The following is a 26,339-nucleotide window of genomic DNA, read 5'->3' as shown; positions in this document are numbered from 1 at the left end:
CCAAGAACATTGCTTATCATTTTCTAAACGAACGAACGAACGAACGAACGAACGAACGAACGAGCAAGACGCGATCTACGAGAACGATAAAGTTGGCGAGCAAACATTTCGGCGTTGGTACCGATTTATGGTTTATCGTTTCTCGAAGATGCGAAACGCGGTTGATAGAGAGAAGTAATATCGACCGGAAGTCGATCGACGAGGCATGATCGACAAGAAAATTGAGACGAGTCGAACCGATAGAAAGAGAAGAGACGAAATAACGAAAAGAGCGAAGCTCGCGAGAGTAGATCTACGAGAGTTGGATAAATTTTAACGCGTTAATCGTGGTTCCGGCAAATTACTGAAACGTTTATCGTTAAAACCCTACGTTAGATTAGTCTGTTTCAGAGATCGTCGCTTTCCAAGTAAGATAGATCGTGCGCGAATTAAAAGCCAGCCAGCCTGACGATTAACGCGTTAACGTAATACGTGCGTCTTCTTTTAAAATCGATTTATCCGTCTTGGTTATGTTTACGTTCAAGCGCGTACGCGTAGGTGCGCGCGTATTTACGTATCGATAAAGCGTAATTGCGCGTACCTCGCGCACCCGTCACCGACGAGTCACGCGCGTTTACGATTCAATGGTTCGTGGTTCGTGTCAGGCTGAACCATTCCTACAACCAATGTCGCTTCGCCGAAACTAATCTGGGCTAGATGGCGGTCGCTTAGGAAGAAAGAATAGATCACTTATGGCGCTGGCTATCGCTTTGCGTTCCTCTCGGCCGTTTCAATTTTTCTTCTCCACTCGTCATCGTTCGTACGTACGGAGTGTGTACGCACGGAGACGGCTGCGCGTACACCCGTGTCTCTTAACCATCCAACACGGACGAACATTCTTTCACCTTGTTGTTTCCTTTTTTTCTTTCTCCTTTCTTTCTTTTTCTTTTTTTCTTATTCCCGTCTTTCGCTCAGGCACAACGTCACGGCGATCGTATCCGACGGAATTGCCATTTCAACGCGTTTCAAGTTATTGCTCCGGTTACCGTTCGACGGACTCGTCTGTCGTTCAAGCGAAAAAATGTAACTCGTGTAATTGCGTTTGCGTGTTGTGCGTTTCATCCTCTCGCCCCTCACCGGAAATTAATCGCCTTAAAGTCTACACCGCGTCTAGCAGCCTTCCCCCTCTCCGTTGACCGTCGTTTCGTCGATGTTCGATCGTTATGGGCCATACGCTTCCCTTTTCGCATACTCCGCTATACATATCATTTCTTTTTTTCTTTTTCTTTTCCACTGTTTCGTTCAACCGCAAAAATTGCACGGAAAGCAGTCGCGGATAGCCAGACTCTCACTAGTTATTTTTCGCTCTCGGCACACTCATACGTCGCATCGCTAGTATTTTTCTTTGTCTCTCGCTAGTTCCCATACATACGCGAACAGGTGTATATATGTTTACATGTGTGCGCATACATGAACGTTCACATGTGCGTTTACACACCCACACAACGTACATACATATGTATACACGTAAACTTTACATATATACATATACATGTAAATACATATATTTACATATAGTCGAGCAATCGTGTTTTTTAAGACCGTTTCATCTACATGGTTTTATTTTCTTTGTTCTTTCTCTCTCTCTTTCACTCTCACTCACTCACTCACTCACTCACTCACTCTCTCTCTCTCTCTCTCTCCCCCATTGGCAATTCTTTCGCGTAATACCTATTTATATATTTATAATATTTATATGTCTTTTTTCCCGTGCATTGGCCATACCTTTGTTAACTTCGGTTTGCAGTCGACTTCTTCCTCTCACACTTTCACTCGTTTCTTCCTCCCTCTTCTCATTCGCGCTGTCTTTCGCACTCTGTCTCTCCTTGTAACACTCGTACACAGACTCTCCCTCTCACTCCCTCTCTCTCTCTCTCTCTCTCTCTCTGTTTCGCTACTCTCTTCGTTCATCTTATAAATGTACGTTAGTAACAATTATGTATTGGACAATGTTTAACAACGTAATGAATGCACACGCGGGACACAGTGTCTGTTCTCCTTATCTCCGCGAATGCATTTCTTATTTCCGTGTACGCTGCACGTATGTATATGCGTGTACCTCTATTATGCGTGTAAGTAAGTGTATAAGACATGCTTTTCTTGTGCACGACCTCCTGCAATTTTACGACACAACGATGACGACGATTCTTCTCTTCGCTCGGTGCTTGTCTCGCTCTTGCTTTCTTTCTCCGCATAGTGGCTCTCGTGGCTTCGTTCGGTCACCTTCGCGTCTCGAGATCCTACGGTTTCGACGCGCGTTCAGATGTTTACATTTCAGCGTGAAATCGTCCGTTAGACGAACGACTCTTCGTCTTTCCAAATATACTTCGTCGATTTCACCTGTTTTAAACGATCCACACGCTGAAACGAAACGCGTCTCCTCTGAAATTCTATTATGGTGTTCCGCGGTATGTGCAAGCGAGTTTCGTGATTCGAAGAAGATGGTAACGCTAGCGTGTGAACAATCTTTTTCTCGTGTCTCCATCTACCGCTAAAAGTTCAAGGACAATGAAAAAAGTAATTATTCTGCGGGTAGGTGTCGTTTAATTCTCCTTTAAATAATCGATTTCGTAGACTTCTCTTCTACACACGTGCTATTTCGTAACGTGTAAATATCCTGTGTGTGACGTTCAACGTTTTCGAAAAAAAAAGAAAAAGAAAAGTTCGAAGCCACGTACACTGTGCAGGAAAGAACGTGAAAAACAAAATTTTTTTTCCTTTATACCACTATTTTCATAATATCTCTTTAGAATATTCCTCTATAAAAAATTCATCAGTTTCCTACGTTTTATTTTTTTTTCTTTTTCTAGTCAACGTATGTTCTCTAGCTTCTCTTGCAATTTTTTTTTCTTCTTATTTTCTACTTTTCGTTTACTCTATCGTTTTACTCCTCTCCACGCCTCGCACCTCCTCTCTCTCTTCCTCTCTAACCCCTCACAATCGTACGCATATACACTCGCGCCCTTCCTCTCTTTTTTCTCTCCTTTAATTTATATCGTTACACGTCTATATTAATGCAATACTTATTTATCGTAATGTCTAAACGAACACATATTTATACCTCGATAACGTCGTGTTTATTTATCTCCGTGTGCTAACCGTTGCCGGTTCTACCGTCGTATAATTCTCTTCTCGTATCGATTCGGCAGTCGAGTTGCTCGAATCTTGATTCGCGCGTTTCGTACATGCTCTCCAATTTTCTGTCTCACGACCGAAGTACTATCTACCTACGTCTTTTTTTTTTTGTGTTTTTTTAAATGTCTCGTTAATCGTTAACGGCTTATACGAAAACGTGTACTGGCATCTTCTCGCCCCTAGCGTTCCCGAGACTTCCACCGTTTTCACGCTCTCTCGCATTCGCTACCTCTCTCGCGTCTCCACGCGTATTCGCTCTTTCTCTTTCGTACGCTGTTCTCGCTTCGTTATACTACGGCGCAATCTTCCCCTCTACGCTCGCTCTTTCTTGCTTTTTATCTCCTCGCGAAATAACGAATTATCTGTGTGTACGTGCTGGTTCCGTGTGTTCAGTGTATATGTGCGTGTTCTCTTCGTTAAATTCGAATGCATACGACGCATCGAACGTGTAACAATAACTGTAATCGTAATCATTCTATCGTTAACGTTAACGTTACTCCATTGTATCATCCCCACCTTTTATCGTTATCTCGTTATTTAATCGTTATCATTTACTTTATTATCCGTAAACTATTATTTATTCATTGTCCTTTGTCACCATTTTATCGTTATCATTATCGTTATCGTTTGTGTATCATCGTTTTCATCATCGTCGTCGTCGTCGTCGTCGTCGTCGTCGTCGTCGTCGTCGTCGTTGTCGTCGTTGTCGTCGTTGTCGTCGTTGTCGTTGTCGTCGTTGTCGTCGTTGTCGTCGTCGTCGTCGTCGTCATCGTCGGCGTCGTCTCCATCGTTATCGTCGAAACGTCGGCGTCATAGTCGTCGTTGCAATTACCGTCGCAGTCACCGTCTCCGTCATTGTCGTCGATATCCTCGTTAATATTTTAATTAATTAATTATTGTTGTGTATTGTTGTTCTTGTTCTTGTTGTTATTGTTGTTTTTATTATTATTGTTATTACTATTTTTATTATTATTATTATTACTATTATTACTATTATTATTATTCTTATGATTATTATTATTATTAATATTATTATTATTATTATTATTATTAGCGACAGACGTTACGATTTCATCGTTTTGTTTCACGTCCTTTTGTCCTCACGTGCGAACTTCGTGTTTCCACGTCGACGTGTTTCTTCGTCTCTTCGATACCCGGATTCTCCCCATTTCTACTTTCCCCTATTCCTCCATGTGTACACATTTCCGGAAAATTACGTCGCACCATTTTTCCTCCCGATCCTTCTCACACTCTGTTCCATGTATTTTTCATCTCCGTACGTACGTACTTCGAACGTTTCGCGTTTTCCTCTCTCCGCTTCCTAACGCTCGTCTGCCAGCATTTCTTGTACGCTCTTTCTCGGATTCCAGTTGTTCCGCGATGCGTGCTTCGCTCGAAGACGTTGGATCTATCGAGAGTTGAAAATCGAGAAAGGTACGGCCAAATACGTACTTGCCGACAGAGCTCTGGATATACCGATAGAAAAAACCTGTATTTTGTACGCTTTTGCGTAGACGAACTGCTCTATGGTGGGTCCTTTTTCCTCGAGAATAATTTCGAACGTCGTCTTCCAGCCGAACAAGATCGAGTCCACTGTTCGGAAACTTCTAAAGCCTCTCTGCTCCGTCTTCTCCTCTTTCTCCTCCTTCTCCTTCTTATTCTTCTTCTTCTTTCTTTCCTTTTTCGATTGGCCGCTTCGTCTCGATCACGCCGGAAACCACGAAAACGATCCTTCCTGCCGAGCGATATCGCCGTTCCGACGAATCCGCCGTAATGCGTTTCTCGTGATCGCCACCATCGGTGCAGCCACCACCACCGCCAGCACCATCGTCGCCATAGGCACTTTACCGTGAACGAATCGACGAGGAAACACTGGATCCAACGCTCGTACAACGAATCACGATACGTCTTTCGTAAATGGAAAAAGGATTCGTTTTTCACGACGGTGGGGTGGTGGTGGTGGTGGTGGGGTGGGGATGGTGGTGACGACGGTGGTTGGAAAGGTGACGACGATGGTAGTGGCGATGGCTGTGGCGATGGTTGTGGCGGTGACGGCGGCGGTTGCAACGATACGAGTTAGCGTAGCACCGGTAGTCGAAGGATGACGCGTGTCGACGAATCGAGCGAAACGACTTTTCCCACGCGGTCGTCGAGGTCGAAATTTCCATCGGACACGACCGCTCGCCGATGATATTTTTCGCCATCTCCACCACCACCAGTACCAGCAGCGACACCACCAGCTTCGGCATCGACGTTCGATCACCAGCCACTTTTCCAGCAACCGGTTCGCACGGTAACGCGCGCCGATGTAGTTGCCGCGAAAGCAACGGCGCAACCAGACGACGATGTCTATCAGGCCGCTCGTTTTCTTCGACTTTGATTCGCTACCGCAACGATTAGCACGGTGATCGCGACCATCGCTACCCTCGTTGCCATCGAGCGGCACGACCGGCCACAGAAGGATCTTGGCGATCCAGAGGACGGGAATCGTTCGAACGTTGCCGAGGATGCTGGTTAAAACGGAGCATAGCCAGAAGAGTTGCGGAAGGATCGAGGCTGCCGATCGATCGGAGGAGGAAACGCTGGCGATCGAGTCGACGCCATCGCCGGTTCCGCACACCAACGTTCCCTGTTGCCGCCCCGTACTCGAAATCGACGCAGCTGCGGAGTAAGTGGACGAGTCGTGTCTCTGTTCGCGCTCCAGGCTGCTGTCCGTGAATCCCGATTCTTCGTGTCCTCCACCTGGTCGAAACAAAAAACGCAGAACCTTTGTCTTACGTCCGATCCAACCTACGATACGCCGCGTCTTTCCACGTTTCTACGCGGTAAAGAGACGAACGTACGAAGGAAAGCAACCGAGGCTCGAGCCATCCGCGCGTCTGACGATATCGCTATTCGTAGCGCGAGGGATCGCGATCCAACTGTCGCTGCTGTTCTTCCGCGACGTTTTCGACGCGCTTTCTTTCAACCGGAGAATCGGACTGTCGCGAAGAGATCAGCGTAAAGAAAGACGAAAGAACGTACGTACCTGTGGAAGCCGGTTGAATGGGATTAATTTCGCAACGGGGTGCCGTTGGAGGATCGTGGTTGTTGCCGCGTCTCCGTGGTTCCTTGTCCGTGCAATTCGCGCAAATACCCGATCCCGGCAACTCCTCGGAACACGCGTGAAAGCAGCACTCGTTCTCTTCGCTGCTGTGCAATGCCCTCGCGGCTTGCTCTCCGGTCTCGGGGATATTCGGATCTGAAATCATTTCCGTTTACAAGTGCCGCGTCTTCCTTCGAACCAGCCACGCGTCTCGTCACAGGATTATCCGCCTTTCGAAATCGGCCAATTGGTCGGACGACTTTGAAGAGGATGAACAGGGTGCCAAAAATGCTATTACCCTTGTGCGATGTGGTGCTTGGTTCGACAGAGGGCGAGGGACGACAAGCGGTAAGAGGATGGTGGTAAAGTACAGGCGGATCGTCATCCACGACCAAAGAGTTACCTCTGCAAAGAAAAGTGGGTTCGCCGGCGTATTGCGTGGGATAGGCGGGAGCACGATCACCCGGAAGTAAATAGGGACAACGTTGCTCCACGGATTGGCAAAAGGACCGACAGGGCCTAAGTCTGCTTCCGGCCCAGTTGTTGGAGCTATTCAAGTCCTGTGGTTCCCCATGAGCAAAGTAAGGCACCAGGGAGCTGCACACCCATTTCCTATACGCTTCCTGCAATCACAAACGATCTGTTTAGTCTGCGTTAGAACGCGGCGGATTGGCCGACTGGAATCGGCTAGAAACAGAAAACACGTTCGCACGATGTGCGACCAAAAGATACGTTATCGCTCTCTTCTCGTTTCTACGCTCCGTTTTCGGAGTTCTATTTGCGACGATCGGAGGTCAGAGCAGGCAATAAGACGGGTCAGTGGCTGACCTACTTTAAATATTACACTTTCTGCGCATCCTCTAAGAGCGCGTTATAATTACGCTCTGGTTGCAGGAAAACCCTTTTATTCGCCACGGCGACTTATCCCCGGCTGTTCTCTCTATCCGTATTCGTTATCCTGCTTCTCGTCTCTCGTCGCTCCGCTTTATTAAGTATTTCGTGTACACAGCTGAAAGAAGCGCTGCTCGGTATCCCGGTGATACAGGATCGTGAAACGGGCTACGCGTTTCACGTTCTTCCGTAACCTTGGCTCGTGCTTTGCCCGGCAAGTCCAGCTGTACGGCCGCTGCCATACGAAAACGAGCGACCCGAAACAGATCTACGAAAAGCAACGACCTCGGCGTAACTGCCTCTGCCCTGGTTTCTACCGAATCTCCGACCAGCTCGCTTCTCGCCGCCAAAATCCGCTCGTTAACGGTCGATCGGCCGAATCTCACGATCGATCCCTGTCGCGATAAAGTCGCTTTTTCGCCAATTGCTGGTCGCAAAGGAACGCGCGACGCAAGCACGCGTCCCAATTGGAAAATATGAATTTCACCGTGGCGAAAGCGTACGGTCGCACGGTACATACGACACGCGCGGTACACGCGTTAACGCGATTTAACGGCCGTTGCATCGTTTTTCATTTGCAACCGTTCGCTCGATCAGACATACAACGGCGCGTTGGAATTGCATCGTACAGGCAGCAGTCGCGTCTTGCGATTTTTCGCTCGTGCAGAGACTCGCGTGACTCGGCTGCCGTATCAAGTAGGCAACGTATAATGCGATACGATATAATACGAACTATTGGTTTGGCACCTAAGTGATCGCGAACTTTGACAATACCACCTCTAATGACAGTTGCCAACCCGATACGATCGAAACTTGTCTGAGTTTGACTTTGTTCGCGCAAATGCCACCTTTTCCTTTCGTTCTTTCTCTATCGAGAACGAACGAGTCGTCGATAACTGCGTTCGAACGGAACGATGTTGCGAGTTAACGGAGATGACAGTACTTCCTGAAGAATTCTACGAATCGCAAAGAATCGACTAAGAAACGCGGCGGACGTAATCTGCGAAAACCCTGGACGAGCTACCCTCTGTCTGGTCCGGAGACGCAGAAAGGAGACTGTTCGTAAAGCCAAACTCGCGGCAACGCGACGATATCTCACGGTGCGAGTATCGTAGCTTCGCGTATAGATATCGACGCGTCTTTTCGTTGGATTGGAAAATAGAGCGGTGGAATCGGCATCGAAGCTGTGGCAAGGACTCCGAGGCTGCGACAGCTTCTTCGACTCGACGAATGCCAAGAACGACGGCAGTTCGCCGCACGGTTAACGAGAAAAGAAAGGGCAAAGATTGCTCGGCGAGAAACGCGAAAGGAATAGCCGAGAACGCTAGGACGGTAGATCGGCGGATAGGTAGCTACACCTGAAGTACGCACTCCAAGTTGGTTGACCCAATTCTCTCCAGCCTCTGTCGAGTATCTACGTTCGAGCTAGGCAGATGCGGTACCCTCCCCTTCGGGCTACGTCCTTCCTTTCGTCCCTCTGCCAACCCCGGCTCGTGCTGCTCGTCTTCCACTCGCTCCACCCGCAACCCCGTCCCTCTGTCTCCCATCTCAGCCGTCTCGTCCACCCTGTCCCTTTTCCCGCTTCGTGTCTCGTCGCTCGCCGATCAGTCTTCTCCCACCTTGTGCTTCGTCGACTCATCCCCCTCGATCGGCCGTCCCTACCCTTCCTTCGCTTACAATTAGATCGCTATAACGAAGCGCAGCTTTCGAACAATACGTCGTTTTCCGATTTCCTTCCGCCGAATTCTTCGACGCCGATGCGTTCGCGGTTACGTGGCGCGACGACGCGGGTCGCAACCTGCGCGGGTACGTTCCGCCTCCTTCCTATCCGATCATCCCGTCTTCTGTCTTTTTCCCGCCGACTGAATTTCTCTCCTTTTCTTTGTCCCTTTTTTTTCTTCTCTCTCCTTTTTCGTCAGATCGACCAGATGGTTCTTAACCCGAATAACGAACGAAACAGCAGCCACGTATCAACGTTTCCGATTCACTGGTCGGACTGGGAAGAGAGAGAGGAGCAAAGAAATGGGAAATCGGATATAGTCGGTGGAAATGGTGCGTTTTGTTCGCACGACCATACACGTTCCACCGGTCGCGATGGACCGCGTACTTCGTTCCTTTTCACCCGGACTAACGTACATCGACGCCGAACCTGCTCTTTCTTCTCGCTCTACTTTTCTTTCTCTTCGATACGGGCGACAGATAGCGCGCAGCCAGAGGTCTGCGTGTGTATACCGTACGAGTATCCGTGTGGTCGTATTTTCCGACGCGCGGCTGTGTACGCGTGTATGCACGTACAGCGCATACAACGACCCGTAATTCCGCCTGTCATTGTTCACCCCGGATCCGTGACATTAATTTTATCCCTCTTTCGGAATACGCCGGAGTGATCCTTTGTCTCGGTCAGGCCGTCGAGATCAAAGACGAGAGGCTTGAAATTAGTAATGCTCTTTGCGCCAACGATTCTTTCGTCTTTCTTTTTTCTAGAAAAAACGCCACCGCGCTTGTGTTTCGTTTCACGTAACTGGGTAATTTAACCAACGATTTCACCGCCGATCCTCAGGATCGGACAAGCGTCTCGCGACGAACGAAGCCTCGATCGCGACGACCGTGACACGGCTAGCACACGAGGCACGTTCGGCTTGACCTGGCGTACGTGCTAATTTGCCCGCTGGGAAATTTTCAAACGATGCTCGTGCAACCGGAAACCGTAGCCCTCGGTTCCGGTGTTTCTCGTTTATACGCCGCACTTGGCTCGCGAACGAGCTTTTCGGCCTACGAGTGCCACGAGTGCGCCGGATTAATTACCTGCGAAAGCGAGCGGAGGAGAAGAAAAGGGAAACGGCGAATGTACAGATCGCACGGGGCGAATGCGTAATTCGTGCAAACCGGAACGAGTTGAGGTGTATAAGTCGTGTCCGTGATGATTGTGGGCTGGAGTAGCTCTGTAGATGTCGCTGCTGGGGGTACTGCAAAATTTTTTCCTATTTAGAATCGTGGAATAAAAATCGGACTTCGGTCGCTGGGATTCGATCCCGCGTTCCGAACGTTCGTAACCTAATGCGCTAACCACTGCGCTACCGTCGTCCGTTGGTTGTTTACGTCGAGTGGCGGTATTTGTGCTGTCGAGTGCCGGCACAGAGTCAACGAGTCGTCAGCCTTTCGATCTTCGAAATGCCTGCGATTCTCGCGACGACCAGCTGTTCTTGCAACGTTACGCGCGAAATTTACCTCCACCCTTCGAAGGAAATTAATCAGGGGCTCGATGGAATGGGAAATGGAGAACACGCGGCACGGAGAGTGGCCGTGCGTGATCTTTGCAATTTTTCGTAGCTGCGACAGCTGAAACATGGAGAAGCAAAGGGAGAGAAGAAAACGTCCGCGACGCGATTCCTTTCCACCGTCAAAGTTCCCTCGATGGAGCTGCAACGCCGTGGTAAATTCTATCGCCAGTCCCGCGGCAAATTCCTCGGCCGTGTAGAAACCTCGACGGATCTCCGTCGAATAGCTCGGTGGAATGAAAGAAAGTATTTTTCGTTCTCCGGAGAAACGACGAAAAGACCGCCAGCAGAAAAGACGCGAGAAGAATGAAAAGGAGAAATAAGAGCACCGCTGAAACGCGAGATGCGTCAAGCGATACAACGTCGAGGAACAAAGATGCCTATCGCGGATACAGAGAGATGCGACTGTTGTTCGACGTGTCGTGTCGTGCGTCGTGTATCGAGTGACGATGAGGGGAGCGACGAAGAAAGAGAGACAGAGAGAAAGATAGATAGATAGATAGATAGAGATAGAGATAGAGAGAGAGAGAGAGAGAGAAATGTGGAAAAGGATGGAAGGATGAAAAGGGAGAAAAAAAGAAAAGGGGCCAGAGGGGAAGGGGTAGGGAAGGTTAGAGCAGCTCGAATGGGGTGACGGGGTGTCGGTGGTGGCGCGCGGCGGTGGTTGGCGGTTGCAAAAGCAATGCCCTTAGTCGCGGTGACCTGGTTACCTGGCCCATATCCGTGCCACCGTTCTACCAATGCTACCCCAAATCCTACCCCTCCTCGAGCCAGCTTCCACAGCCTCCTGCTGCACCTTCTGCAGCCTCGTCCCGGTGGTTTTCTCCTCCTCTTACTCTTGTTGGATCCTGCCTTCGCGTGTTCGTCGTCCTCGTCCAGATAAGGACGTTTCTCGATCGTGCGTGCCTCTCTCCTGCGTCCTTCCCCTCGTCTGCGTTCTATCGATGTGCGATCAGAGAGAAAACAACGGAAAATGTTGCTTCGTCCAACCACGCTCGTCTTCTCTTCCGACGTTCGATATTCGGAATTTCACCGGGCATAGATTTGCTCTCGCGTAGATTTCATTAACGGATAGGTACACCTGCACCGCTTTCAAACAGGCGAGTTTCAATATTGTTGGTTACTCGGTCGCTGCGTGCCGAATTCCAATTAGTTTCGCCCCAGAAAATGAAAGCTGCGCGAACCTCGCAGATCGACATTTTCCAACGGCGAAATTCCCAGCCAAGTAAATATCGATTATTTCGAGCGTTTCCCAGCGCGTTGTTTCGGAGAAACGAAGAAGAGAAAAGGAATCATACGGAGATATCTATGAAATTCTCGCGATCTCGTTACCTAAACGCCATTGCGAAGGATCTAGAAACACGACGACGGAGACGACGACGTTTCGTCGTGTAAACGCGGATGAAAATTTTCCCGTCTTTCCACCTTCGATCGGACAGCGACGGAGGGCTGACCAGAGGGACGTTGTACAGGCGAACGAGGACGATGGACGTATCGATCAGCCGAACCGTCTCGTCGTTTCTCCTTTGCCTCGGAGTAGTAAGAAATTTTCGATCGCAAGAGCGGTCGTTCGACGACGAACCGATTTAATTACGACGAACGCGGTTCCCGAGGGCTGTCCACTTTCTTCGAGTAGGCGCAGTTTTGCGAACAAATGAAAAAACATTCAGTTACGCTCTTATACGTCGACCGGGCGCCACTTCTTACCGAGACAATTGCTCGCAAGACGACAGCCGCTGGCAAGTGTCGCTTCTCCGGCCGCACAAAGGCTCGAACAACTTGGAACAAAGAACGACAAAACGTGCCTCGAGTACACGACGTTTCCTCCTTTTCCACACCGTTGCTTTCCCAGCCAGGCTCGATCAACGAACCGTTTGTCCAACTAAATCGCTAAATTTTCGTTTGAAAAGGAAGCGGTGGCTCGAATCGTATAAATCAGGCTGTAGAAGAGAAGAGAAAACGAAGAAAACGCGGAGAAATTGGCGTTCAGTGGGCACGGAGTTTGGTAGAATTCGATGTCGTTCGGTCGGACGATTACGAACAAAGAACGATACGTACGCGTATCACGGTCGTTGAGCGAAGCTTCGTTCGTGTCGAACGATGTATGTACATACGTCGGCCGTAAACGCGTCCGCTTATTAAACTTGGGTATTGCGCTGTAAATACGAGCGGTAATGAATTTCAACGGTCGACAAAGGGACCCGAGAATCTCCGATATCCGACTTACGCGAGCGAAAATTGAAAACGTTCCCTCACGGCGCTTACGTGGTTCGCGCTAAACGCGACAATTACCGTTCGTATAGCTTCACATCGACCACTCTGACCGCTTAGACCTTTCCGATGATATCGTCGAATCGGAAGGAGAAGGAGTCGATGAAATGTCACTCGTTAGACTCTGCTCTTCTCTTCTTCTCTTTTTTATTCCATGCTTTATACGATTGAAAATTATCGTTTCTGTCGGTCGTCAAAAGGTTAATAGATCACCGTGTTCTCCTATTACGAGCGACTGCAACGCCACGGTTTCTCACTGCAGTTCATCGTCGTAAAAACCACCCACCGGCAAAGACGGAGCTGGCAATCACCGAAGAGCGTCGCTCGTATCCCACTCGAGGCTGTTAACGATCAAGCAGCGACGATTCCACTGAACGGACAATAGGCATTTAGCCAGACAACGAGAAGATCGTGCGACGAGAATAAATAATCGCCGCGAATGAGAAATTATTGTTGCAAAGCGCGAGCGTGACATGCACCGCAGAGTTGTGCCCGAACCAGCGAGTTCGTAACTAACGCGATACAGAGATCGTTGCGTGTTGTTGCGCCGAGCGCCAAGTATCCCTCGCTGAAATTAGCCGGCCGTTCGTGGAACAAGGCAATTTTTTAACGCTTTACCGACCGATACCCGATTAATCGACTTTTTATCGACAATCTTTCTTATTTAATTCGTTATTTAGTACTAAGGTGCTTGCTCAGTTGCGTCACACAGTTTTATACCAATTTGAAACCGAAACAGAGTCGGGGCCGGTCAGATGTGCGTATGCGCTGTTGAACCGCGAGCGGTCGGTAAAGTGTTAGCTAGTTGTCCGATGTAAAATTTGAAGGTTTAAAGACGTCTCGCGCATCGAGCGCTCGAGCAGCGCCGAAGATTTGAGAAGCGGGAGAGACGAAGGGCCGCGAACCGATCGGATCAAACCTGTTTAACGTTTTCGTGGCAAAAGTTGGAGAAAGAGCGGCGGATCCGGGACTCGGAGATCGATTTACGGCGTTGAATAGCTAGTTACGTTGCAGCTATTTGCGTCGAAGAGGCCAGAACGTGAAACGAACATCGATAATCGAAAGAAGGGCGAATACGCGGTGGTAACGTGATACCGCCACGTGACATACGTTTACCTGATGAGAGGATTTAAGGACGTACGCGATCGTACGTGGATCGAAGGTCGCGCGATAGACGTATTTGATCCTGGAATATATATAAAAAAAAAAAATAAAGAGTTATCAGCTCACTCCCTAGCTGTCGATGAGTTTTATCCCCCATCCGGTATGCGTTGCAAATTCGACGAACAATTGCGCGAGTTTGGAACAAGGATCGAGTTTTTAAACGCGGTCGTCCTATTTCCTAAATTCGTTCGTATCAGATTACGACGATGACGACTGTTTCACGGGCTCCGATTCGAAAGAACGGCACCGCGTTCCCTTGGGTATTTCCAGATAAAAGTTTTCGAATATTTACGAACAACCGACCGTGTCTATATCGGTGTCTATATCGCTCGGGAGTAGAAGCAGAAAAATCGCCAGATACGACGAGCTAAATATACCTATGCAGCACTCGCAAACACAGATAGAATTCGTCATTTCCTACCGCTGCCGTTTCTAGGCGAATCGAAAATATCAGCCTCCAACTAGCGTCGTCTTTCTTCCCTCTGGAAACACGGAAACACGGAAAATCGATTTCAGCTTGGGAACCACTATCCGCTGGTACGTATCGGCGATCTACGGGCTATGCTGAAAATTAATTTTGTCCAACGATAGGACGTAGGGCGTAGAGGGAAGAGAAAAGGAGAAGAGAAACGTAAACGACGACGAGAGAAAAGTGGATGTCCCCGTGAAGACGTATGGCGTAGCGTCGATGTTAAAACCGAGGAAAATAACGCTCTTGGAGGAGATCTTCCTGCACGTGTACGCTGTTATCGATCAGGCGAAGGATACGACGGTGACCAACGCGTACGAAGAACCAATGGCGAACAACAACGATCCCTTCGATCTTCCTTTATCCTCACGCGCTGTATCGCGTCGCGTCGTTCGCTGCCACAGGACTCGCTTCGCTCTTCTATCGATCGAGCTTCGTTTTCCTAATTTCTCCGACCGCCGTTCGTTGCGAGGGTTTCGCGACACGGTACCTCTATTCGTGGAGCTCGCGGATGCCGAGAGATCGTTTGCGAAAAGGCAGAAGGAAACGAGAAAGCGGTTTGCGGGAAGCAGGAATTTCTCACGGGCAATTTCCTAGCGGTCAGCCATGGAAAGTTTGTAATTTTTAAATGGACGCGAGGGAACTGTGGCGACCACACACGGTCTTGTATTCCCCGGACGTTGTTCGCAAAGTCTCAACCTGCGCTACGTATCGCGTAAAAGCGAACCACGTTACCTCCGAGCCTCGTTTTCAACGTTCTCTCCAGGACGTTACTACGCCTCTCCTCGGGCTTCCTAACAAGGTAAACAGAAAGAAAAAATTGCCACTCCTTTGTTGCTCGTTCGTGTTTCGCACGATCGGATATCGTTTTCACCTGTAACGCGCGACCTCTGGCTTTGACCTACTTGAACTACCAGCATCGATGGTAATAGAGAGAGAACGCTGTCTCGGTCAAGTAAGTTTTACAGCTGAAAGACGCACAGGCCGAACGATTACAAAGAATTTCTTTTCTTCGCGATTAGCGCAAGTCGAGCGCGCTACTTTCATCCACGTACATACGTATTTCCCCCTCGATGAGAAACAAAAGCGTTCGTTCTATAGCTGAGATTTTCGTAGCGGTCTGTTTTACCTCGTTTCATCTGCAGCCACGTGCGATAGGACTTCCTTTTTTTTTGTATACCGATCGTACGAAAGCGTCCACTAATATACGCGCGTAAGAAACCTTAGCGAACGATACGATATCCGCTCGTAGTCCCGTCGTTTTTCACGTAGAGCGATTCGATGGAGAGTGGAGAGAAGAGGCAAGTATTTTTCGCGCGCGCCAACGTAAAAGAGGACGATTCGTGTGTCCTGTTAGAACCTTTTCATTCTTCTGTGCCGTTTCGTTGTATCGATCGAAAAAGTCTTCTGACTGTACAGCCACAGGACGAGAACCGATACCCGTTGTTTACAAAGTCTATTCACCGATGTTATACCCGTGAAAACTTCAAACAACGTTTTACACTTGCTCGCAATTCAAGCAATTAGATACGACCATCGCGATACGCATCGCTAGCAGAGAATCGTTGGCCGTGCGAGGCAAACGGAGACAGAGGTCGAAGAAGATAGAACTCGCAAGAAACGGGGTCGCGCGAAAGAAAAGGCCCTTCCATCGTAGTCGCTGGTTTCTCTCGGTCGAATCGATTCCCTCGTTCCAAACCGAAGGAATTTTAACGGAAAGATGTTCGATGTCGACCCCTTGCGACATCGATCCGTGTTTTATCCGCGCAGCATTGCCTCTCCGGTTCTGCGTTATCCGGTTCGCTGTACCATCGTTCGTATTTCACCTTCGTTCTCTTCTCATCGCTGTTTCTTCACACTCTTTCGACGTTCTCGTTCGAATCGAACGGCAAGCCTTCTCACGCGCCAACTTTCCTGTCTTTCGCTTCGACAAGGAAAAAAAGAAAACTTTGAATCGAGTAGAATCGAGGGAGCACGGAGGGAGAAGCTAGCGTATCTCAGGGACGAAACACAAGCAATTCGATCGTGTAAATTTAGCGATAGGATGCTCCCGTTGCCAACGAGTTATCGACGTTCGATATCAGTCGTTTCTTCTTCGAGCGAAATAAATGTCTTGCCGAATCTTTCCTATAAATTATAAAATAAGAAAGTTGTGGCAAGTTGGAATCAGGTTAAATCCGTGGTTAAAATATCGCCGCGTAATAGACGCCTTTACATCCATACACGTGATAAATAGTACGCTCTTTTCCACGATGCTAATCGCTCAGTTTCGCATGCCGAATCCTTCGCTTGCACACGGAAGGTTAGTAAAAAGAAGAGAAGGAAAGGTCGATATGGGCAAACGGGAGGACGATGAATTCGTGGCGTTTCAACACCTTCGATCGTATCGCGTGTACTCGCCTGGCTCGGTACCTGCGTTAAACAGAGAAGTACACTCGTGTTGAGACGTGTGCACGTGTACGTCTCGATGGTCGTTATCGAGTACGTCTCTGGCGCTCAACGAGGCTTACGTCGGCTACTAGGATTACCAATTACACGAACCGTTGCCAATTTCTTGGTCGATGTTCATCGACTAACGACAGGAAAGCGAAACCGTGCAATTTTATGGCGAGAAACGTTTGCAACCTCGAAGGATAATACTCGTGGAAAGAGAAAGTTTCTCAAAGATAATAGAAAGTTTCGAGGGGAATCTTTCGGTAAGGTTACGTCTCGCAACGGTGTCGACTATAAAGTAAAACAAAGAAAATAGAAACGGAACGTCTCGTAAGCGCGTATAAAGCTGCGAACGTGAATTCTTATTCGCTGATTATCCGACAGCATGCGCTCGCAGTAAATCTACGTACATATACGTATTTCACAGCCGTCGATATTTTACGAGGATGCCTGCAATATCGATTCGGTAAGTTGCTAACCAGCGCACACGTGACTACACGATCGCATAGTTGCAACTTCGTGAACTAGTTGATAGACCAGCAGACTTCCGATTTCCTCCATTCTATTCCTTAAATGACGGTTGCCACTCGGGTACGTTCGCCAGTAGTCGACGTATGGCGGAAAGAGAAGGAACGTCAGCGAGCGTTTCTTTTCAGTTCGATTAAAACAACCAGCTATAGAATGAAATATCGACGACGAGTAAACTTAGTATTTTTGCTATACGAAAGTAAGAACGAGCTGTTGAAATGTCACGCGAAGGAACGTAACGCGTGCTGTAAAAGTGGAGAGGGGACGGTAAGTAGGCGAGAAGGAAGATTGGCGAGAGTAGACCGAATTCGACGATGCCTTGCAATTCCGTCCGATATATGGGTCAGGACGGTTGTTTTCTTCGAGTATTTTTCCGGTTTCTGTTATCGCGTTCGTCGCATTTTCTACAGCGTCGTCGAATTATAAAAAGGCCAGACTTCTCGACACGATCTGCTTATTCCCCGAGACACGCGTCTTTTTTTTTCTTCTTTCCTTGTTTCTTCGACGATCGTCTTGCCGGCGTTCTCCTCCGCCAGGTATTTTGCCTAGTTTCTCGCAGAGGGAAGAGACGAGCGGGAGAAGGAGAGCCAAGGGACGAAGAGAGAAGAGGACGTAGGGAGGCTGAGTCACGACGAGGGTAAGAAATTTAAAGGATTTCGCGGCTGGAGGCGCGTTTCGCTCGAGTTGCGCGAAATCTTGACGCGAAAAGGAGCTGTGCAACACAGTTCTCGAGTACTCGAGTGGCACCCAAGTGCAGGCTAGAATAATAGGTACTCGTAGCCGGTACGAAATGGCAGCTAAGCCCCGATTTTATTCGAGAATTTCTTTGCACGAAGGAAAGCCATTTGCACGACTTTATTACGGCGAACACGTGCGGGACAACAATAGAAAACAAACGTAATATTTCCAACATCATCTTACCAACGTTTTACGACAGAGAGCGGCGTCTACAGATTGGAGCAACGATCGATCGTATCAGGTCACGGTCAAATTATCTCTTATTATCGGCTACGGAGGATCGTGGCCGATCGAACTGTAAGCGCGACGCCAACGGTATCGTCCGACAGACGGATCGAAAAGTCCCGATGGCGATACCTTGGGCACGCGTTTCGGCTATGTAGAATCCGGTACAGAGCAGCGAATCTATAATACAATCGTAACAGCGCTAACAGCTCTACGCTCGTGTCTATAACGTTCCTCTATTGGCGTTGAGTAGCTACCGAGCGAGGGCAATCTCGCTATTGATTGCACCTCGCATCCTCCCACCCCTTTTACTCTCCTACACCGGCTCCCCTCTCCTCGACCATCCTTCGTCCACCCCAACCTTCGGAGCAACCCCTCCGATTCCCCTTTTTCTCTATTCCGCTATCCTCTTTCCCTCCTCTAGACTCTTTCGATTCGAATCTGTTCCGTGACAGACGTTCGGCACGCGCGTATCCTTTCGTTCCTTCGACACGACATACGATGCCGATTATCAAGTCCGACGAGCGATCCGTTTCTGTCCGATTAATTCCTTTTCTCGATTACTCGGCGAAACGCGCGATAACGCGACGTACGCGTTACAATTCGCAGTAGTATTCTATATACAGGGTGGTTGGTAACTGGTGGTACAAGCGGAGAGGGGACGATTCTACGCGAAAAAAGGAGTCGAAAATATAGGATAAAAATTGTTCGTTCGAGGCTTTGTTTTCGAGAAAATCGACTTTGAATTTTCGCTCGGTACGCGTGCACTTTATCGCGTTTCGTTATAACGGATCTCACTCTGTAGATCGGTGTCTCGATGGATATTATCGCAGTTTAAGTTTGTTTTTGCCGTAACGGAAAATTAGGAATACATAATGAAATAATATTACAAAAATTGCTGAAAATGTTGCCCATTCTGCCGAGCACGTACTTCTGCTCTTCCAATTAAATTTCTACGAACACTTCCTAACGTATTCGATTGTTTTAAAGTACGAAGGGCTACAATAATCTTTTCTTCCAATTGCTCGCAACTTGCGATTTCTTCGGAATAGACAATTGATTTAATATGGCTTCGTAAATAAAAGTCAAGCGGAGTTAAGCGAGGAGGGCAACATTTTCAGCAATTTTTGTAATAACAAACTTTATGATTACTCCGTATTATTTCATCATGCATTCCTAATTTTCCGTTACGGCAAAAACAAACTTAAACTGCGATAATATCCATCGAGACAACGATCTACAGTGACATCCGTTATAACGAGACGCGATAAAGTGCACGCGTACCGAGCGAAAATTCAAAGTCGATTTTCTCGAAAACAAAGCCTCGAACGAAAAATTTGTATTCCATATTTTCGACTTCTTTTTTCTCGTAGAATCACCCCCTTTCCGCTTGTACCACCAGTTACCAACCACCCTGTATATACGTATGTATGGTAAAATGGTACGGTTACGTCGCAAAGATCACGTACAGTCGTAAGGCTGATCGATAGCTGGAAGCAACTGGAAGCCGAATGGCAAGAGTTAAAGGAACAAGCAAGGAAATAAATATGTATCAGGAAATAGTATCGTCCGCGATAGTTCGAGAAGCGGCGGTCGCGCTTTGACGTCAGTTTTGTTTAATTAATTCGAGCGAGTTGAAAGAAACGATGGAGACCCGAGGTCGAGACTACGTCACAGACGAACAGGGCCGCGTTCGAATAAAACGGCAACTCGATTCAGCACTGCTAACGCGACCTTTCGTCGCTCGATTCCACCAGTGTTCCGGCCGGCCGAAATTAACGCAGCTTATTTTTACCAGCAATATCGAGGAACGCGTCGTCTCGCGCGTCGACTCGCGTCGACGGTCCAGCTTGACGTCAATTTTGTTAATTAATTCGCCTTCGTTAGAACGATCGATCGAACGAGACGCGTTAGCCACCTCGCTACCCGCGAAAACTCGATTTAACCGCTTAAACATTTATCGGGGACATCCTATCTCGTCGACTTGTTATCGTATCGAGAGACCGATATTTTCATTTCGAGCTACAGTTCGCCCCCTTTGCGAATCATAGCTTTTCCTCCGTCGTCGAATTTCACGTAGCGTCGCTTCGTCGCAGCTCGCCGTACGTTCGTCGAATGTAACGCTTTGCGCGTGTCGTAACGCTTCTGAAAAGTTGGGATTCGCGGCGGTAAACGCGATTACCGTAATTCGTTCGCTCGAAGGTCGAAACGGCGGAGCAACGAAGCCATCGTTTCCTCGTAATGCATCGCGTAAAGCCGCGCGAAAATCTACCAAATCCGTCTATCTGCTCACTACCGAAATACGCTTAGTTGAAACAGCGAAACGATAAATTACGGGAAAAGCCGGTCGTTCGATCGGTCGACGGGCGTTACGTACTCGACGAGAAACGTACGGACGCGGTGGACGATGGAAACGAGGGAAAATTTCAAACAAAAGAGAGATAGCATAGAGTGGCGCATCGGAAACGAGAGATACTGGAAGGAAACACCTAGCTAGTCGACATAATAAGGAACACTCTGGCAGAGTCGCATTCATCCGCATAGTTTGTTGCCAATTACCCCAAGTGTCCACCTACGTCGAATTCTACACCAGAGCCGAGAGACATCAACGTCGTATCGTTGAGTAACATGTATGCATAACTTGCATAGGACACGCGATATATAGCTATGCGCGTATATCTACGTAGCTACACGTATATGGATAATGTACACACGTAGGAAACGAACGAGGAAGAGGAGTGGCCGCGCACTGCATCGGACAGCTTGCAACTGCGTATATTGTACATCGGTAATAACCGTTCGCCAAAAATGTAGCCAAGCATAAACAGTTTTTTGCGCTGTCCCGTTCAAGCCATCTCAACTGAAAATCTTTGCCATTTTCGTTGGTCCACGAAGTATTTTATCGGAATTACGAGCTCGGATTTCGCTCGAAGGCAACGAGAACGAGTTACGAGTCGCGCCAAATAAAAGTTTCTTTGCAACAGGCAACGCGATCTTGCTACCTCGTACCGTACGTTCTCTCTGTCTTTCCGTCTCTTTCCCACCATCTTTCGTTGCTTCGAGTTTCCCCTCGAGCGACGCTCCGCGCTCCATCGTTCGCTTCTCTTCTCGCCTTTCCCTCTTTCCCGCGTTTCTATCGTTTTGCAAACCGTTCTTTCGTTCGTCCGGCCATCCACGCTCCTTACCGATCGCTCCTTCTTTTAACCTGGCGATCTGCCGTTCGTCTCGTTCGTGCCGAATTTTCCCATCTACGACGAGTACTAACGAGTTTTCTCGATACGAGATCGCTGTTACGCTTTCCGCCTTGCCGACTACCGCCGACTAAACTAATTTCGTTCGCTAAGGATACGTAGTTTACGAGCAAATCGTGGCTTATCCGAGGCACGCGCGTCATTACGAACAAGTCGTAAGCAAACTAGCTGCCACGGCCAACCAACAGTTTCGCACCGACGCACGGTTGACTATACTTGACGTTTAATCGTTAAACCACTTGGTACGCGCCAACGTGTCCGTACGCGTGTGTAAGAACAGTACGCACATGTTCGTAGCACGTACCAAGGGACGAGCAAGGCTGGAGCAAGCGCACTAATCGCGCGACCGGATTTCGCGGTTTTCCATCGTCGGGCGAAACGACGGGTAAGAAACGTAAACTTTCGGAGGCCGAATGGTCGACGGTTGGACGCGTAACGTTCGCTTTCCAGGCTAATCGTTCGTTACGTCGAACGAACGATACGTGGCTCGGACAGCGGTTTCGAGAAGGGACAACGAGCCATTAACAAGGTTACGCGAGGATTTCCCTCTATATCTGTCTCGGACGATCCGCGTGTATACTTTGCTCACCTATATACACAGAGACCCTGCAAGCAGCGTAAACGCGCCGACGCCAACACCGACACCGACACCGACACCGACACCGACACCGACACCGACACCGACGCCGGCGCCAGCGTCAATTTCGTAGCACAGAAAAGCAATGACCGGCTGCCCGTCGCCTGCCTGCAACTTTAACTGCAACTGCAACTGCGCCGGTCATAGTCTCCGGTACACCTGCACTCGGGACCTTTCAACCCTTGCTGGCTCCGGTATCACCTACCTATAGCGACGTAACGACGTAACGCAAAATGCTCGGACGTTATGTAGAAAGTTTCGTTGGATCGCACGGGAAATCGGTCGGGCCGAAAAAGTTTCAACGATAAAAACCGATAACCACCGACCGACACGTGACTGATAACGGCTGCCACGATGTTCAACGCACTGGAATATCTGCAAATTGATTTCCGATATAATCGTCGGGGACGTCGTACAAATTAGTTTACTACTTGATCGTACCAACTCGTTGCATGTTAAAACAATATCGGTAGCTGCCGAGAAGAAACGAGCAGTTCTAATCGAACAAGTAGCAACTATAGCGTAACGAAGGTTTCTTTCAGAAATTGCGCCATCCACCGGATATCGCGAATACGCGGATTACAAATATAATACAAATAGGTATAGGTCCGCGTTCCTTCCTAAAGGTAGAACATCAATCCGGAGGAAACGCACTCGATGATTAGCTGTCTGGCAACGACCCGACTGATTGGGATCGAGACGCGAGGCACGTTCGTATCTCCGATACGTTGTCCTTAACGTTGATTTTAGTCGGATCCCGGTACACGTGCTTCGATTCGTTCTGCTAGGAATTTTCGCTCGTCGATGCGCCACCACGATGCCCTCTTTTCGTACGCGTTTCGTTCGAGCAAAAAGAAAAAAGAAAAAGAAGCCGATGAATAATAAACGAACCCGTCCGATTAGCTCACAATCAGCCGCCAATTAACGCGTTCTCGCGTTATATAAAACAGACTCGCGTACCGTAACCGGAATCCTGGCCATCTCGTGCAAGTTCGTTCATCCACTTTCGTTCTCCTAATTTGTAGGTCAACGATCCTTCAACTTTCATCGAACGCTGAACAGAATTAATTAATCAGTCCCTTTCCTTTTCTTTTTTTTTTTTTTTTTCTTTCTTTTTTCGACAATCAGACGTTTTATCCCACGAAGAATCCGGCACGCGTTCCAAACGTGTCGCGGTCGCGTACGATGCAACGACGCGCTTACGACGATTCTCCGGCGGATAGTCGCAGCATCGACGGAGAAAAAAGAGGACGAAAGTTCGAGGCGGAGCGCAGATGCAGATCGAGGTAACGAACGAAGAAACGAATCGTCGCTTCATACATATGTATATAATGGCATTAAATCACGAGCCGCAAATGGGGCAAACGAATGGTCGTGCTAATCGCTCGAATCGATATCGCGCTCGTGCTACTCTTCTCGCGTAAACTTCTGTCCGCGCGATCAGCCGAAAATTTTTAACGTCGTGTAAGCTTCGCGCCACTAACACAGCGGCAGTCCGAAGGCACACCGTGGCGAACGATTTTTCATAGTCGGTAGCATCGCACGATTAATCGGATCAATTTCTTCGCGATGTTCCCGAGACTCTCGCTATCGAGCGCGAAAAGGTGGAACAAGTTGCGCGCGATGCGAAGAATTTGCACTAGGTAAGATACTCGTTACGAGAAATATAACGGACGTACAAGGAGAGAGGGAAACGGGATTCGTAGCTAATTGGCAAACTTTCTGCGCGAAACGTTTCTCAGCGCTGAATCGAACGAAAGAGGAGATCGTTCGGTTGTTCGATGGTGCGTCCCGCCGATTCGTCTGCCAAATACCGTGTTTCCGCGTTTTCCCTCATCTCCCGGGAAAGAAGAGGGGACAAGATCTCACGAGGACGACGGTTATCGGCGAGACGAGGCGCTTCGTTTGCCAACTTTTGCGATTACTTTGCAAGTTGGTCGGTTATCGGCTAAAGGCTGGTCGAGCGAGTACGCTCGACGATAACAGAGCGGAGATGGGGGAGGAAACGAAGAGACGAAGGAAGAAGAGAAGGAGCAAACGGAGAGAAGAAGAGGAGAGAATAGAGAGAGAGAGAGAGAGGAAAGAGAAGAGAGCGTGAAGAGCCGTTACCTTGCAGTGGGTGCAGTTGAAGATGACCGAATAGGGCTGTGCACAGTCGTATCGCGCGAGCACTTCCTCGAACTCACAATGCAATCTTGCGGCTAACACATCGGCGTGCAACAGCTTGTCCAGGGCATCGACGCACTTCTGGCCACCGTTTAGCACATTCTCGAGCGGACCACCCTTGCCAGGTGCCAGGGCGTTGACCACCGCGTGGTCGCAGCAGTGCCGCAGACGCAACCCGCTCATGAACCAATATCGATTCTCCCTCGGGGTTAAAAAACTTCGCGTACTGGTCCGGCCAAAATCATCCCGACAGATGTCCCTCTTATGTGACTCCTCGAGATAAAAAAGGCACTGTTCCGGATCCATCCGTACGCCCTCGGCTTTCTCTCGGTCGGTCCTTCCCTTTTTGTCACTCGCCACCTCACCGCCGTCCGTCCCGGACGACTTTATCGAACTCGAGTCGAACCGTTCCGATTCCGCCACTGCCGTCTCTGTCGTTGCCTCCTTCTTTCCACCGGTCGACCAATAACAATTCCTTCCGGTGACCCTGACCTTCTCGATCACCTCGACGAACTCGGCATCGTTTCCATTACCGCCGTTTCCCTTCGAGCTTGCCACACAGGCGACCGGACAATATTTCGGTACTTCCGGTGGACCGCAGCTACCCTGAAGATCGGCCGGCGCTGGGCCCGCCAGATCGCAGGCCGATAACCAAGGATTTATTTGGTTCATCTCCCAGCTATATTCGTTGTAAGGATGTGTCGATTCGGATTCGAAAACGGCTTCGCCGCGATCTCGATACGACGATTCTTCCACCTCTCGTTGCTCGCGACCTTGGTCTTCCTGCTGTTGTAGTAGTTGTTGTTGTTGTTGTTGTTCTTCGTGACGGCGACGGTGATGTCCGTTACTGGCGTACTCGGCGTCCCGGACCAATTGCTCTCGCACACCGTGCTCTTCCTCCAGTTGCCGATAACGTTGCTTCTGTTGTTGTTGTTGTTGTTGTTGTTGCTGCTGCTGCTGCTGCTGCTGCTGCTGATGTTGCTGATGTTGTTGACGCTGCTGATGTTGTTGACGTTGATGAGCGACGCTCGACGACAACAACAAGGAGGAAATTTGCGTGACATTGTGCCGCGGAAGGTTTTCGACTGGGCCGAGGGATGGATTACGGGTAAAACCGGAGATGAACTGTCCGGAGAGATTCGTCGAACACACCAGCGGCCAAGCCAATAAATACAAGATGAACAGCAATCCGTACTTTCGGCCGCGCCAGTTGTTGGATACCTTCGTTGTCGTTGGTCCGTTCCTCGAGAGTTTCGTTTCGTTCTCGCTGCTTCCGTTGGGGATGATCGGCTTCTGGAACCGGGCAGTGTAGTGGCTCTCGCGTCTCCCGCTGTTTCCGTTCGCGACGCAAACCTTTCTGCGCGTATCGCGTCCCGAATCGGCATTCCGCTTACGACGGCTTCGAAATTTACGAAAACGTTCTCCGTCGTCACAAATACCATCGTCCACCACTTTTCTCACTTGGAGTTTGTCCCCGTGGTTGCCAACGTCTCGACAAAATTTCGTCTCTTCTCGATACTCTTCCTGTCCAACACGAACGTTCCCGATCTCGCGGGACGACGCGACGACACGCGACGACTCCCCGATATCACGGTAGCTTCCGATATCATCGTCCTCGTCATTGTAGGCAGTGTAAGGAAATACATCGACCGAAGGAACGTTCGTAACATTCGCGATACGAATTCCAGAGAAATTGACGGATTCCTCGGTGATCGCGCGATCCCGATCGTCATCTTTCTTCCATCTCGTTCTCGGTTTCCTGCTTCCGGTATAACAAGACCGTGACCTCGATGCTTGGCACGTCGATAAAATAAGGTCATTGACGTAACACACGTAGTCGATGACATCGTTGTCGTCGTCATCGTCTTCGTCTTCGTCGTCTTCGTCTTCTTCGTCTTCATCTTCGTCCTCTTCGTCTTCGTCTTCGTCGTCGTCGTCGTTGTCGTCGGTGTCGTCGTTGTCGTCGTCATCGTCGTCATCGTCGTCATCGTCGTCGTCGTCGTCGTCGTCGTCGTCGTCGTTGTCGTTG

General features: G+C 49.0%; 1 protein-coding gene across 1 annotated transcript; it reads right to left on the bottom strand.

Moving 5' to 3' along the window:
- Window positions 1–4,197: 4,197 nt before the first annotated feature.
- On the bottom strand, window positions 4,198–26,242 carry LOC117234564 (the record flags this gene model as incomplete). The annotated part of the gene is made up of 4 exons (XM_033495919.1): window positions 4,198–5,916; window positions 6,203–6,415; window positions 6,663–6,882; window positions 24,254–26,242. Coding segments are annotated over 4 exons (3,267 nt in total), but the record flags the coding sequence as incomplete, so codon positions are not given.
- Window positions 26,243–26,339: the final 97 nt, after the last annotated feature.

The sequence above is a fragment of the Bombus vosnesenskii genome, unplaced genomic scaffold (assembly GCF_011952255.1).
Source record: "Bombus vosnesenskii isolate JDL3184/JDL3185 unplaced genomic scaffold, Bvos_JDL3184-5_v1.1 scf7180000013305, whole genome shotgun sequence".
Lineage (NCBI taxonomy): Eukaryota > Metazoa > Arthropoda > Insecta > Hymenoptera > Apidae > Bombus > Bombus vosnesenskii.
The sequence above is the reverse complement of the archived record's forward strand: the minus strand, read 5'-3'. Positions and strand labels throughout refer to the sequence as shown.